Source organism: Stegodyphus dumicola, chromosome 3, assembly GCF_044657685.1.
Source record: "Stegodyphus dumicola isolate Sdum_Otavi_A_Nest chromosome 3, ASM4465768v1".
Lineage (NCBI taxonomy): Eukaryota > Metazoa > Arthropoda > Arachnida > Araneae > Eresidae > Stegodyphus > Stegodyphus dumicola.
Window position 1 is genome coordinate 267,954,487 of NC_140770.1, and position 15,915 is coordinate 267,970,401.

Here is a 15,915-nt window from a genome sequence, read left to right on the forward strand (position 1 = left end):
AAAGACATATCGAAAATGGCCAGTTTAACATTGTCGGTGTAGGGGTTGCTGATACCCCTTAATAGCATCTTAAATCAACATAATTGGCATTAAAATCACAGCTAGAAATCATTAGAAAAATGGATTAATAACCCTGTCGGAAACCATCTTATCTCAACCTTACTGAAACACACTTTGGATGTTCAAGTCTTCAGTTTTGGAATTCTTAAATACAGGGTGTCCCAAAAATAGCGCCTAAACTCTGAACAGCCAGATTTCTCGTTGGGAGTACATAGAAAGTGGCCAGAGAACTGTATCTATACGATCTATACTTTACGATAAAAATACGTCACAGTCGGTGCAACGAAAAGACATTTTATTTGGCTCATCAACAGCAGTATTAAAGGCAGCTGTTCAAAGTGTCCGCCATGCATATAAATGGATTAACGCGCCTAGTGCTGTGAGCGTCGCAAATCTAGTCACTCCTCATGAAGTAAATAAAATCATCAGATCTCTCAAACCCCAAAAAGCTCCAGGTTGCGATGCAGTCAACAATCTGATGCTCAAGGACATGCCGTTCAAACCTTTCTACAAACTTATGTGTACTTTTAACCCCTGCTTCTACAATCAGTACTTCCCACAGGCCTGGAAACATGAAAATATCTTTCTCATTCCGAAACCAGGAAAGGAGAATGAAAATTCGGCAAACTACAGGCCCATTAGCCTGCTGTCATCTATCAGCAAAATTTTCGAAAGGCTTATATATAATAGATTGATCAACAACCTTCAATGCTTAGCGGATCATCATTATTAATTTAGGAAAAAAATCTCTACTTCGGGACAACTCGTTCGCCTCAGTGAATTCATAGGCTCGGCGATCCACAATAAAATGAGTGTTGCAATCCTGATGCTAGACGTGGCAAAAGCTTTCGAACGCGTCTGACATCCAGATCTGTTCTACAAGCTTATCAGATTCGACCTGCCTCGTGAACTGGTTTTGCTCATAAACTCTTTCCTCGAAAAGCGCACTTTTACTGTGAAACATGGAAAGGCGATTTCTACAGTAAAGAATATCCTAGCTGGTATTCCACAAGGTAGCATCCCTGGCCCTTTATCTTACATACTTTACATTAACGATTTCCCCAGCTTTCCAGATGACGTTAACATTCTCCTAGCCAGCTACGCCGATGACACCGCAATTGTTTCCAAATCACGTCGATCGGACCATGCTCTGGCCAGGCTGCAAGAGAAAATTCCAGCCATAGAAAAATGGTGTGGTTTTTGCAAAACCAGCATTCAGCCCTCAAAATCTAAAATTCTTCTTATCAGGAAGTATCGTATATTCGACCAAATTAAAACTCAAGTCACCCTTTTTGGCTCCCTAGTCCCAAGGGTCAACAAAGCAAGCTACCTCGGAGTTATCTTCAATAGTAATTTCTCATGGAACGATCACGTGATCCAAGTATCTGGAACGGCCTACAAAATTATGTTCAGACCCGCTGTTAAAATGTGAACAGGTATCTCTGCATCTGAAAACAGACTATTTTACGGCCATTCGACCGATTCTCACATACGCTTTCCCTGCCTGGGCAAACGCAAAAGACAAGGAGTACAAAAAACTCCAAGTCCTTCAAAACAATATTTTAAGAATAATCACCGGAGCTCCCTACTTCGTCAGAAATCTTAGTCTGCACTCGGATCTAAACTTGGAACAAATTCAAGAATTTCTGAATCGCATCGATGAAAAATTCTTCTACAGAGCGATCAGCTACGGCCAGCCTAATTTCGCTAAAATCTGAAGTTACGAAATACTTGACGAAGATAGACTTCTCCGCCCATCCGCCGTTCACTTGTTACAGTCTACCTAAGCCGACCAAAGAAAGCTCAGACTTCTTCGCCCATCCGCCGTTCACTTGTTACAGTCTATCTAAACCGACCAAAGAGAGCTCAGCTTACTCACTCAGTGGTTTGTAAGCTCACCACATTTCGACTTTTACAAACCTCTTCATGTGTTCCGTACAGCTTTTCCCACTTCTCTGTCCTTCTGCAGATGACCCAGAAATGGCTTGCTGATCTCCGAAACCCAAGGCTTCTCTTTTACAAGTTTATCTCAAATATCTCAAATGAAGAAGTTTCATTTTTGGACTTTTACACACGTCAGGACTCTAAGAGGACTCATTCAGGGATCTGGAAAGAGGAAGAGTAGTGCATCTCCCACTGTGGAATGGATGCGTGCACACGTCGCAGCAGCGCGGTGTCCACCGAAGTACAAGAAGAATCCAGACGAACAACTATTTCCGTTTGTGTAATCACTACGTCTTGATACACCAATTTCTTGAGTTGAGTTGAGTTGAGTTGAGAGCAGAATCTGGACACCCGTGCGGCTTACTAAGACTATTCGGGTCTAAACCACCAATTTCTTGAGATGGCCTCATAGGAAAATATCCAACCGTGTGAGATCTGGTGATCGGGACGCGCATAGAACTGAACCTCCGCGTCTGATCCAGCGGCCGGGCTATGCCATATATATATATATATATATATATATATATAGCCAATCACGTACGGGAGCACAGAAATACGCCGGAGCCCCAACATGTTGGAACCAAAAGCCGTGTATTGCAGCTAAGGTTATGTCATCAAAGAACTCGGTTAAGACATCGCAGAGAAATGTCAAGTAGGACTGTCCCGTGAGCCGTTCAGACAACAGATATGGTTCCAGCAGGCGGTTCCTGAGTATGCTAGTCTACACATTTCCAGATTAGCGTTCCTGACCATCGTTTTGCTGCCGAAATGCGCAGCGAACGTTTTGAACGTTATCGTCTGGAAAGATATGCAAATACTGCTGTTGATATGTCTAATAAGGTGTTTTTTTTTTTTTTTTTTTTCCGTTGTACCGGCTGTGACATATTTTTCTCGTAAACTATGGATCGTACAGATACAGTTCTTTGGGCACTTTTTATGTCATTACAACGAAGAATCTGGCTGTGCAGAGTTTGAGCGCTATTTGTGGACACCCTGTATTTTTTTCAAAGTTCTTCAAACGTGTTCCGAAGATCTGAACGATTGTGTAAAAAGTACATTATCTTTTTCAAACTATTTGCTTTTGAAAGTATTTGTTAATTTTTCCTTTATTCGTTTCTATTCGGATATCAAGTAAACCTTAATCTCTGCCTTCTACACTAATTAAAGAATATTATATGCGAAAAGGTCATTACTTTTATAGTATGTTTTTCTTATATGCGACATTGGATCTTTGTTTTCTTGACAATTAGTTTGCAAGTATACTGTTCATGAAAGGTGTGTCCAAAGAGCCCCAGCATCCTGTATAAGCACCTATGTCAAGTCCAAAAAAACATCCCATGTGAGTAAATTTCCTTTCTTTAGAGTATAATAATTTCTGTGTTGCTGAATTGCGAGAATGCGTAGATATGGTTAAAAAAATATTTAATCTTTCAGACGTTAACTCACCACTGGACGGAAGGCAACTGTACAGGAAAATGTAGCAAATGCAAGAAACCTATTAAATCATATAACGGCATCACTGGTCTTCACTGTCGCTGGTGCCACATGACTGTAGGTCGTATTCTGTTTTATGTACCTTGTTCTTTTAATAAAAATGCTACCATTCACAGTTTTAAAATTTTAGTGTTTTGCATAGTAGTAGTTGTATAAAACATATGATTTACTAAACTATATTATTGCCGCATTTTGGTTAATAGAAAATACTATATATATTCTACCTTACAGCTCGTTATTCCGTATTCTTAATGTTATAAATGGGCTTACTAAAGAATGCTCTTCAAAATTATTATTAAACTTTTTTGCGAATATGTGACTCTCTTTCGTGAAATAATTATTCTGCGCTTAACTTTCTAATCAAGTTTTATTTCTGGCCAACTTTTAACCCCTCGCCGAAAACGAAAAATTTAAAATTACTATCTGAAGAGGAAGTTTTATAAGCAAATTATACTTTTTAATTCTGCTTTGTTTTACCTATGTTACCTTTTCCACACTACTTCTAGTGTAAATACTAATCTTTTAGGTTGTGTAGTTCAAAATTATAAAAACGATTATAATTATGAATAGATATAGATATATGCACGGTGTACCGTAAACGTTGCGACAAACTTCTAGGGGAGGTAGGGCACATCATAAGGATTAAGAATTGCATAAGAACCTATACCCGGAAATGTCAGGGATAAGTGGTAGCAGAGGTAGAAGATGGGAAAAGAAACAAGAGTAATTAATTTTAAACTATTGGACATGAATACAAATGGCGTACGACAGCTTGAATGTTACAACAAATGCTTGCACCATCAGACGCCAAACATGCTTGACACCGAAGGACCATTTGAATGGCGCGAATTATTTGATCCTTCTGGAGCAAGTTCTTCCCGATTTGCTTGACGATGTTCCACCAAATGTGAGGCGCAACATGTGGTTCCAACATGATGGGGACTGCTGCTCATTTTGGACTGGATGTTCGTAGCCGTTTGAACAGATTATTTCCGCATCGATGGATAGGGCGTGGTGGACTCGTTCCCTGGCCTCCACACTCACCGGATTTATCGAGCCTTGATTTCGTTTTGTGAGAAGCCATCAAAAGTGTCGTGTATCACGATCCTGTTGTGTCTGAATGGATCTCGTGGCAAGACTTGCCTGCGCAGCTGCTACAATCAAAGAAACTCCGAGTGTGTTTGAACATGTCCGGCAATAAATGATCCGTCCGTGTCAGGCATGTTTGGCGTCTGATGGTGCAAACTTCGACCATCTGTTGTAAGATTCAAGCTGTCGTACACCATTTGTATTCATGTCCAATAAATGCTTAAAATTAATCACTCTTGTTTCTTTTCCCATCTTCTACCTCTGCTACCATTTACCCCTGACATTTCTGGGCATGGGTTTCTAGGCAATTCTCAAACCTTATGATGTGTCCTACCTCACATAGAAGTTTGTCACAACATTTATGGTACTCGTTGTATATATAATTTTGTGTCACGCATTTTACTAATTATTATAGTACTTCAATAACTATTAACAACATGTTTCAGAAAATTTCACTTAATTCTATTTATTATATAAAATATTAAGGCATTAAATTTTACATTTTTAGTATCTTCCAAACGCATACATTCAGCTTTTATACTGAGGTTTACTTGTATTTTTAATTATGTAAATTCTCATTCTATAATTAATTAACAAGAAAGCTGAGTTATCAAAACTGAATAAATAATCAACTATAAGTAAAATTAAAATGTTATGGGAAGAAAATTAATTTTGTTCAAACAGGTGTAGTTTAAATTTCTCAGCATGGTGCAAATATTGAATTAAAAGTTTTCAACGCAAAACAGAATCGTTTTTGTTTTATCTTGTTGCTCGAGACATTATTATCAAACTGAAGAATTGTTCACAGCACAACCTTTACTCATGTAAGAGATTTTTGCTAACATTCTCGTACTGATAATGGAAATAAATGAATGTGTCGACATAGGAATCTTGTGTAGATAATGTGGAATGCAGCAATTGTTTGATATGACAGTGAGCGAACCACAAGATTGCTCTGGCTGCGTATTTTTCAAGAGCATATCTCGTGAAAGCAATGAAGTACCATGGACCGACAGCGAGCCCATATGCTATACGACTTTTCAACAACTTGGTTGATAACGCAAAAGTTGTCGAATAAGTCGTATAGTTTATGCGTTCTTCAAGCCACCTCGTCAAAGTTGGTTTTGGTGTCCATGGACTGCGTCTGAAACTCAAACGCCAGATATAAGTTGACGGAAGTTGAGTATGTTACAAGTCTGATATCTGTTTTGGAATAGCATGAAGTGTTTTGCTTCTTCCTAAATAGGTTGTGCAACTTGTGATCAATTTTTTTATTTTTATTTTATTTCTTTCTTCCTTTTACTTTAACTCTTTGCTTACTGCAAGATTAAGCATTGGCGAAAACATACTGCAAATACGAATTTTTAACTTGTTGTCAGATACAGGGATTCACCCCTAACTAGAGGTTTTAGTAAGCTTTTAGGCTTTCTATCATTTTAATGGCTTCAAGGGCATTAAAATTTAATTTTCAATTTTAGTTTCGTCATTTTTAAATTTCCCTCTATCATAAAGCAAGTTTAAACGATTCGCTATTAAAATTTTTATGCATTTTGTTAAATTTGTTTGTCGTGAGTAATTTGTCGCATGTATGTTGCTTCTCGACTAAATGCATGTTTTCATCGAACTTCAGTGTGTGCATTTTAAATGAAACACATATTTGAATGCTGTATTCTTACTGGTGAGCAAGATATTACGTTTTCTGTCTTAGTTGCGAAGAGAGAATTGTTTCGGTTGCCGAATCTGGTGTCTATAAATGCCATAAAATGAATCATATACAAGTTATCAATGCTAACACATAACTGTTATTTTTGATGATTATAAATTATTGGTAATTTCAAATACATGGAAACTCTAAAAGACTATGAAGTCAGTTAGGAACTGTAGATCATACGTGAAAAACACGTGAGCTCTGAAATCCAGATTTTTGCAGCAGAATAATTGGATCTACTACTGAACAAATTAATGCCTGATAAAAGTAGGTGCGCATTTAAAATGGAGCAAGGGAATTTTATTATTTGCATGAAATGGGTTGACAGATATAATGCTTAGTTTATGACTAGGAATGAGAACTAATACGTGAAATAATGAAATTTGTGATTTTTTGGGTTCTAATTTCTTTTCAGTAAATTGCATTGTAAATATATATTTATTGACTGGCGATTTTAATTTCTAAAATATGGTATTTAATAAATGATTTAGTGGTATAATCGTATAATAAAACTGAAAATACTACTCGATAAATACAAAATACCTGTAAAATATATTCCAGTGTTTTACTGAAATATTTTAGGAACATTTCTCTAAGCATTTTTCTAATCAGAACATTTTAATTTAAAAAACTGTCAAGATAAATTATTGGTCATTTGGAAATAAGAAAACCTATTCACAAGCTATAGAAGAAAACCCCTACGTCGCCAGAAGTTCCATTTGAAATGTATTGTCGGTAAATCATATTATTTCCTCAGCATTTTGAATATTTTTGCTTGCTTTGTTGCTAAGAAAAAGCTCTTTCTAGGCCTGTCAAGGGCCTAAGAGGCCTAAAACATATTTTCTGATACCCCACTTATTTATAGTTATTCGAAAAATAAATTTGTCCGAGTAGGCTTTACATTTTTTGTAAAAAAGGAAGCGTCATTTCAACTGTAAGTGTACATTCTATCTCACAGCTACTATCCCAGAACAAATATTACCATTACGATTCACCAAAGACCGAAAGCTACTGCTAATAAGATGAGGTTGATTGTGTTATATAACACCTACATCATAATCGTTTTTTATCCGCATACTTCTTTCCTAAACATATTTTTGAATTGGGCAGCATTCGCATATAATCTGTTGTTAGGTAAATAATAACATTCATTTATGACTTCTATTAAAAAGAAGCCAAACGTTTATTAGCTACCAGTGATAGGCTAACTTTGTTAATCATGAATACCTGCTCAATATTTTATACAAAACCCTAAAGCAAAAGAAACGTATAGAAGCGAAATACCATATGCCAATTCCCCAGGACATAAGACTCTGCTTATAATATCAGTTTTGTACGCGAATTTTTAAAACTAGAAGAGAACTTTTGTGCACTAGTTGATACTGTTAACTTTGAGAGTCGTCCTATCCTAACGGATTACAAGAAAAAAGCTTTAAACTTTACTATATAATTTCGCTCTCTGGCTTTTTTATATGTAACTTGAATTTATCTTTAGGGAACGATATTAGTGAAATTGTAATAGAAAGTTAAGGCTATGGCAAAGATAAATGTATAAATGTCTTGATGTAAAGTGAGTTCGGCAACCGAAATCTTCTCCACTCATTTAAGCATAGACTTGTCTCTGTGTAACTACAATCTTGCTTTTGTTCTTTCGTGTTTTGAATTGTTGTTTAGTAATCTTTTTTAAGCAGTTCTGTATTGTTTTTAATGTTGTCTTTGTATATGGAATGTTTTCCGTTAAGTCGAAAGATGGCTTCACAGAAATTCGAGAATTTTCGACGATGTCTTTTTGCCATGAAATGGAATGTTCTTAAATGAAAATTCTCGAAACTTCGTTTGTTGCGTCCGACTAGAAAGGGGAACATTTGCTCTTTAGTTATGTTCCCCAAACTCAAAAATTTGGAAATACATGACGTTATTTACAAGTTATATTGCCAGAAGACTTCATTTTCTTTAAACTGAATTGTATCGATGTCTAGCAGAACTTGTTAAAGACACATGCAAAAATGTTAGTTTCCAGATTTATCCTTAATTTTAATTAGAAATACAATTATTGTTTTGCAATTAAATATAATCAGAGTGGATTTTGAGACACCAAATAAAACTCTTTTTAGAAAATTTTTTTCTGAAATTTGTGATTTCGAATTCTAAAGAAAACCGACACTGATAAAATTTTGTTTCATCATTTTATGACTATCAAGAACGCGAAATGTGTTGCAATTTTAAGTCTGGATTTTTTTTTTTTTTTTTTTTTTTTTTTTTTTGCTCAAGTCGGACGCATCGAACTGAAAGGCTACAGAAGACTATTTATCATTTTATAAATCTTATGGTGTTTTTCGTAAATCTAGGCAGCTTAATAGCTAACTTTCAAATGCAGATTCCATGACCTTTTATATTTGTTGATTTTTACCGCCTAAGAATACATGACATTAACTTTATATGCATTATTATTGTGAATGGAAGTTATCTTAGAACATTTTTTTCCTTTTTCAGCTTCATAACCATTGTGCCTCTCAGGTCAAACCCGAATGTACACTCGGCGAACACAGGGATCACATCTTACCTCCCACATGCATCTGCCCAATCGTTCTTGTAAGTACAACATACATTTATGCATTTTCAAATTACATTTCTTCGTAATAACACATATGTGCTTTTGCTTCCATATAACATCATCCAAAATGTTAATATGAAATAATGCCTGTTAAATAGGAAAGTGTAAATTTTTAATATTACTTTGGTAAATGTAGCGTATTCATAAAAGAAGTAGTCCACTAAAAAATTTGAATGAAACAAATTGAAAACAAAATATTCACAAAAAAATTTGAAATGGTATTAATAGAGATTTGCTTTTGAAAAGATGGTGTAATAGTAACGATTTTTTAATATATTTAGTATACAGATATCATATAGCAATATTTTCTGTATTTGTTGCTTATAAAATGTTTATCCAATAGTGCATTTCCAAGCATGTATGCTTTTGAATGTCAGGTTTATACAGAAGATAGTAATGCATTTTTCCAGCTCATTGAGAGATGTCGTCTTTGTTTCTTATGCTTTCCTTTCTTTCTTCTAAGTTTCTTTCGTCTTTGTTTCTTGAGATTAGTTATTTAAGAAAGAAATCACCCAATGCACCTGTTCTTTTTGGATTTCCTCTTTAGTCTTAGTTTGTGAGAAATCTTGGTTTCGATACTACGATAATATACATTTGGATTCGATAATACGTATATACAGAGGGTGTTCACACATTTTTGCAACGATTTTGCAAAGATTTATATATAAACAAACTTTAGAATTTTATTTTCTAACATGTTCAGTCTTATAGCTCTTTTGTTGAACTACCATATTACATCTTGATTTCCAAGATGGAAGTCCTTTTTTTTAAAACAACAAAGTTGATTTTATTCCACTCCTCCTTCACAATCTTCCAGAATCCATCCAATGTTTTGGGATGCGCTTATAAAGAGCTTGTTTCAAAAGTCCAAATGTGCAGTAATCCATAGGAGACACATCAGGAGACTTGGGTGGGATACAAAGGGAATAGTTTCAATTCCGGTTTTATTTCTCATTTTTTCAAAAATATAGAGCAGTAGATTTAGAGGTATTGCTTGGTGCCTTATCCTAATGGAACTTAACACAGAGAAGATTGTTTGGATAAAGAGATGAAATTTCTTCTTTAAAAGTAAATATTAAAACATATTTCTGATAGTAATCCGAATTTATTTTCTTTATTTTAAGTTTTCCGTTATAAAAGAGAATCCAGTAATAACCATAAAAATCTTTGGAAAAACTTTCTTTGTTTTCTCTGAACCAAAAACCTTTTTCACCTCTTTTTCGATAGTAAATCGATCTTTTTCTACTGCAATCAGATATCCAAGCCTCATCGTTTGCAACTATATATTTCCATTTTTCACCAGCCAAATAATTTTCATACAGCAATCTGCACATAGTCTTAGGACGTTAAGGATGAACATCGTGTGCTTTTATTTTCATTAGCTTTAAATCAGATTTTATAATTTTTTCACATTTTGTACAGAGATATTTAAAGATTTTGCAATAGCTCCTTGGGAGAAGGGCCAGATTTGCCTTTAAAACATGAGATGCGACTTTAGATTTAATAAGAGCTGTATACGTAGCTTGTTGGGTATGCATTTTTTGCCCCTTTTTCCCCGTCAGATGTAAACTTTGACGTTTCTTTCCTTTCATATTAATTATCTCACTTATTTTACGCGTAGAAACATTAAAACCATTCTTTTCATAACTTTTTAATAATTGAAGAAGAGTATTTCTCTTCCGACAGCTCAAATATATAGCCTTCGATCCCTTGTTTATTTTTCAATGACATTATAAAGAAAAGAATATTTTTAATGCTGCAGACAATAATTAAACCTTTCTCCAATTGGATGCCAGTCACATTTGTATTTTAAAATTAATATTTAAATTCCTGGAAAAAATCAAAATCGTTACAAAAATGTGTAAACACCCTCTATATTTGGAAAATCTGAAGATCTATATACATCTCTTTTATTGAGAAATGATGTCTGCTATATTTTTATAGCGCATATGTTAGACGTTCTGATTCCACAATAATAATACAAAATTTGCCTTCTGAGGCTACACAATTACTTTGTTTACTGTGCTGATACATATTGACACATTGCGACGTATATAATCAAACTCTGCTCGTCCACAATTGTTGCATCTATTCGAAAATATGTCTGATATTAACTATCATATAGTTTTTCTGACGGATATAAAATTAAATTTCATACTTGTATATTGATTGGTTCCGTATAGAAGAACTCAGGAAGTGTTCTAAGATTACCTCTTTCACTTTTCTGACATTATACATGGTAACACTGTATTGGATTTTATGGCTACATCGATGTGACCTTGCTTTGAATTGATTAACCACAACTTTTAGTACGCGGTCAAAGCATATGGAAATATCTAGTTTTTTTACTGGTTAGTAAAGGCAGCGTCTCCATAATTATACCACATAGATATGACAGAATCTTGTATTAAACTTAAGAACAGCCATAGCGAAATATTTGAAATGCTACACTAAGCATATTATGATGAAATATTTGACCGTGCTTTAGTATTTTATATTTTAATAATACCCCTGCGATTGAAGTTGCCATTATTGGACAGCAATCAACACGGAATGAATAGTCATTGTTATGAAAAATATCTACGAGAAGTCATCATGAAGATAGTTCCAGATGTAGTCAAGAAACAGTGGTTTCGATAAGGTACATTCAGTTACTTGTTGCCGCTATGGCATTTACAGCACTCTCCGAAACTACTGTTTGAGCATTAAAATAATCTTACTTGTAGATTATAGGTAATGCCGTACTATTTTGGTAGCCTTCTTAACTTTAGAAAGGCAGTAATGCAGACGGAAATTCTCTTCGGATAAGGAAGGAAGAAACTGCATGCTGAAATAAGATCGTGTATTTGAATCCTTTGTGATACACTGTGAAATGTGCAACATAAATTCGGAAGGGGGAAAGAAAACACATAATAGGCTGTAGAATAATTTGGTTTCGTGTAAATCTTATAATTTTAATAATATAAAATTTCAGTCTCAAAATTTTTCAATCAGGTTTCCTATATTAAATTACATTTTCAGTTTATACAAAAAAAAAGTGTTTCACAGCGATAAATATTATTTCTTTTCTGAGACTACCGGAAGGTAGAGGTTATTACATGATACATTAATTTAATTTTACGGAAAAAATGTCGCTGAACGCTGGTAGTTCGGTTCGAAGTTCGAATCGTGCGAACAGGCCAGCTGCATAGGCGTTTTCCCCATGTGTAACGTGCATACGAGCCAGTTTCCCTTAGAAATTCGTCCACCAAGGCATCCCTACCCTTAGGCAGATAGCATTCGAGGCTTTGCCATAAGCACATAAACCAAACCAAAAATAATATACAAGTTTCTCTTTTCCAATGGCAGATTGTGAACAATTACAAATGTAACCCAATCCATTAATCTATACAAGGCCAGATGTGGTGGTCTCTTTATTATGGAGGCACTCAATAGTTTGGCCATCATCGCCTTTCCTATGAAGGGACGAACAGTTTAGAAAAATGCCTTCTCCGGGATTCGAACCCAGGCCCTTCGTTATCGCAGTCAGCTTTGCTGACCACTATACCGACTGGGCGGCATATACGAGTTTTAATTCCCAGAAACAGATTTTAGTCTTCATTAATTCTTAAATATTTCTGTCTTAGACGAATAAATATATCATTTATATTGATTGTCAGTGTTCTGTAATTTTCCATCTCAAAAGTGATATCTCTCCAAAACAAATTGTTAATAAGTTTTATTATGGATATTTTCATAACTTCGTATATCTCGCGCAGCAGAGCTGTTACGGAAGATTGCATATACATAATATTATATTAGCTGTTAATCTTGTGTTGTTAAACATAAACTCAGTAGCTGCATAATGCAATATCATATTCTTTAACGTATGTATCTAAGTATATGATATGCAAGAAAATGGTGCACTTGCCTCTGCTTTTCTTGATATTACTAAATATTATAAAATTAGTAAAACCCAGCAATCCAGTTTATTACTTATGAAAATATTAAACACTTAAAAGACAGTACAGATAATAAAAAGTTTGGTTGACTTACACATTTCTTATTGGAATTGAAAGCCAGCTTACTCCATTCTTCTTCAAACTGGCTAAATTTAATGGCTGGGGTAAAGTACATAAATACACTTTAATATCATTTGTGGCCCATTTGTTTCAATAAAAAGCTGTATATCTGAATACAGGAGATCTGCCGAGACCTTTTTGGTTTTAGTGTATCAACGATTGAATCATACAAAATGTGAAATAAGTAACAGTACAGGACCATACGATTATCTTTATGTAGTGTCGTAAAAGTTTTTATTGTGAACTGAATGTTACAAAGAAAATAAATGTTTTTAGGAGATGGTGCATTTCTAAGTTTTAGGATATCGAAAACTAGAAGGGTAATTAAGTAGAATAGACTCACCTACAAAAGTTGGACGATAAAAAGTGAAGCACTTGGAAAGTATGGCATTTTAAATTTCGAAATATTCACTCAAGATTTTATATGTACTTCTGATTTGGAAACTTTGAATGACTTTTAACTTTTACCTAGAGTTATGAAGTATGAAACTTGAATTTCCGGTGGTACTAACTTCAAACACTGAGAATCAGAGAATATAAAGGAAAATATGTCACACTCAGAGTTTCAAAGAATTGTTGGTGCTTATCTTCCTAGTGTATCTGTTACCAAAGTATTAGGTGTTTAAATATTTTGAGAGCCACAGTATCCGATGTCATATCTAAATAATTATATAAAAATGAAAATCGTCGTCCATTCACTTTTATTTGCTGTGAACTCACCCACTCATATGAATACTTTTTTATAGTGGGTACTAGCCAGTTTAGGCTTTGTCCACTACTAAGGCCAGAAGCTATGGTCATTTTATTGTGGAGGCACCTAATAGGCGGCCATCGTTATCTCCTGTGTAAGGACAGACAATTTACACCCATACCTTCTCCGGGATTCGAACCTGGGCCCTTCGATACAGCAGTCAGAGTCACTAACCACTTTCCAATCTGGACAGCCTTATGCAAATACTATCTGTCTGGAGCTTATCAGTCATTCACGTTCGGGCAACTGTAGCAAAGCCAGTATTTATTGTGTATGCTAGGAGTTTATTGGTTGGAAGCTCTTTTAGAAGTACATAATCCTGTTACAATCGCTGAGTTTATAGAAAATGAATTTCTAGCTTTATAATTTATTTTCTAGCTTTATAATTCTAGCTTTATAATTATAAAGATAATTTATTTCTTATTTTTTCCGTTAAACAAAAATACGTTTATTTAATTTAACACAGAGATGTGGTATTTATACTATTTAACTATCTTCTTGTTAATGGACTTCAACAAACCAAGGTTATGGGATATCGCGGTTGATACCGCCATGAATTTTCAAAGTCACTGCTTCGAAAAGAATGCTTTTAGACATTTGGCACTGCGTTGAATCTGAAAACAAATACCATCTACACAATAACTCTGATATGCTGTTCACATATAATATACATTTCGTTCTTTTAACGTGGAGTAAAATATCGAAAAATAACATAGATTGTAGTTGTGTGTGACAGATTCGCGACTTTGGCATGGGGCCTACGATATCTGGATTTCATTATCTTAGATTTCCATTTATGTCAAAATTTATGTTAGGTACCACAATCAAAAACCAATAACCATCCCAAAAATATTAAATATTTTGAATTCTTCTGTAGTTCAATTAAACTTTTAAAACTATTCACTACTGCTTTTAATGTGAATGAAGAAAACTTTACTATCGGCAAACTGTATTTTACTTTCTTTGCATTCATAATGCAAAGAATCATAGGGATCATATAAGAAATTCTTAGTCTAAGATCACAAGTTCGCGAAACTTTCAAAATTAACAGTAGCAGTGACTAGGGCAGATATAAGTTTATTAGTCGCTTATGGTTTGCGTTAATTATATATTTCTGAACATGATACTTGGGTTGCTGATTAATTTGTGTATTTTCCGCTTTACTTGTGAAGAAAAATAATTCTAATAGGAAGCTCAGTTTCAGTTGTTTTAAAAATTTCTTTAATATTTGAAATTGAAATAGGTTTTAGTATAAGAAAGAAAAATTATCCTTAAGTCAGAGAAAAGTTTTAAAACAGTATTGTGAAAATATGACAGTCAAAGTACTTTATAGGTAGATAGATCCAAAAAAATGTTACAAGCATTTGGAATTTTAAAAGTAATTACTGTAAATGAAATACTTTTTCCCCAAAGTGTAGACAGATGGCACTAATTTTCTAGCAACTCTGGTGGGTAGAGTAATTTTGGAGACGTGTCAGAGCGACCGAAATGTCAAGAAGTTTAGAAAAGTGGTCTTGCTTCGACGTGCGAGCCGTAATTCGTTTCTCATGGGTAAAGAATGTATCCGCATCTGAAATTCACAATCAAGTCGTGAAATTTTACGGGGAAGAAGCAATAAGCTTACAGCATGTAGCGAAATGGTGTCGCTCTTTTCAGTCGGGCAGAGAGTATTCGGAAAATCGCAATAGGGTCCTGAGCCCTACTGTCCAAGTTCATCAACGACAGAAATCAACACGGCGTGAGTTGAAGAAAGGATCGGGCTGTGGGACATTGAGCTGTGGTATCGAGCAGCGTATCGTTTCTGATGTGTTGCAATATTCCAAGGTTTGTACCCGCTGGATACCACGTACGTTATCCGAGGAACAGGAAATCCCACGAATTATGTGCAGTCGTGATCAGCAGGCGTTATCCGAGGAACAGGAAACCCCAGAAATGATGTGCAGTCATGTTTCTTCAGCGTTATAGTTCTGACAGACAGCACTTCATCGAATACATCGTTATTGGGAACGAAACCTGGCTTTATCGTTTTCGTCCTCACAACCAAAAGAGCTACTCTGGAGTGGAAACACGGTGGATCACTAATGAAAAGAAGTTCTAAGAGTACAACGTCTGCCGGTGTAGTTATGGCAACCATATTCTGGATTTTTGTGGTCTTATCTTGATCGAATATCTGGAGCGTGACTATTGTTACGAC

The 15,915-nt window shown here is 35.0% G+C and overlaps 1 protein-coding gene across 3 annotated transcripts in view; it reads left to right on the forward strand.

The window, feature by feature from the left end:
* The window catches only part of Dgk (diacyl glycerol kinase 1), a 911,622-nt gene that overhangs the window by 821,183 nt on the left and 74,524 nt on the right, over positions 1-15,915 (forward strand). For all 3 annotated transcript variants that reach the window (XM_085814117.1, XM_085814118.1, XM_085814119.1), the window contains 3 exons: positions 3,255-3,343; positions 3,439-3,555; positions 8,789-8,887. In XM_085814117.1, coding sequence (XP_085670243.1) covers positions 3,255-3,343; positions 3,439-3,555; positions 8,789-8,887 — 305 coding nt within the window. The remainder of the gene's footprint in view (positions 1-3,254; positions 3,344-3,438; positions 3,556-8,788; positions 8,888-15,915) is intronic.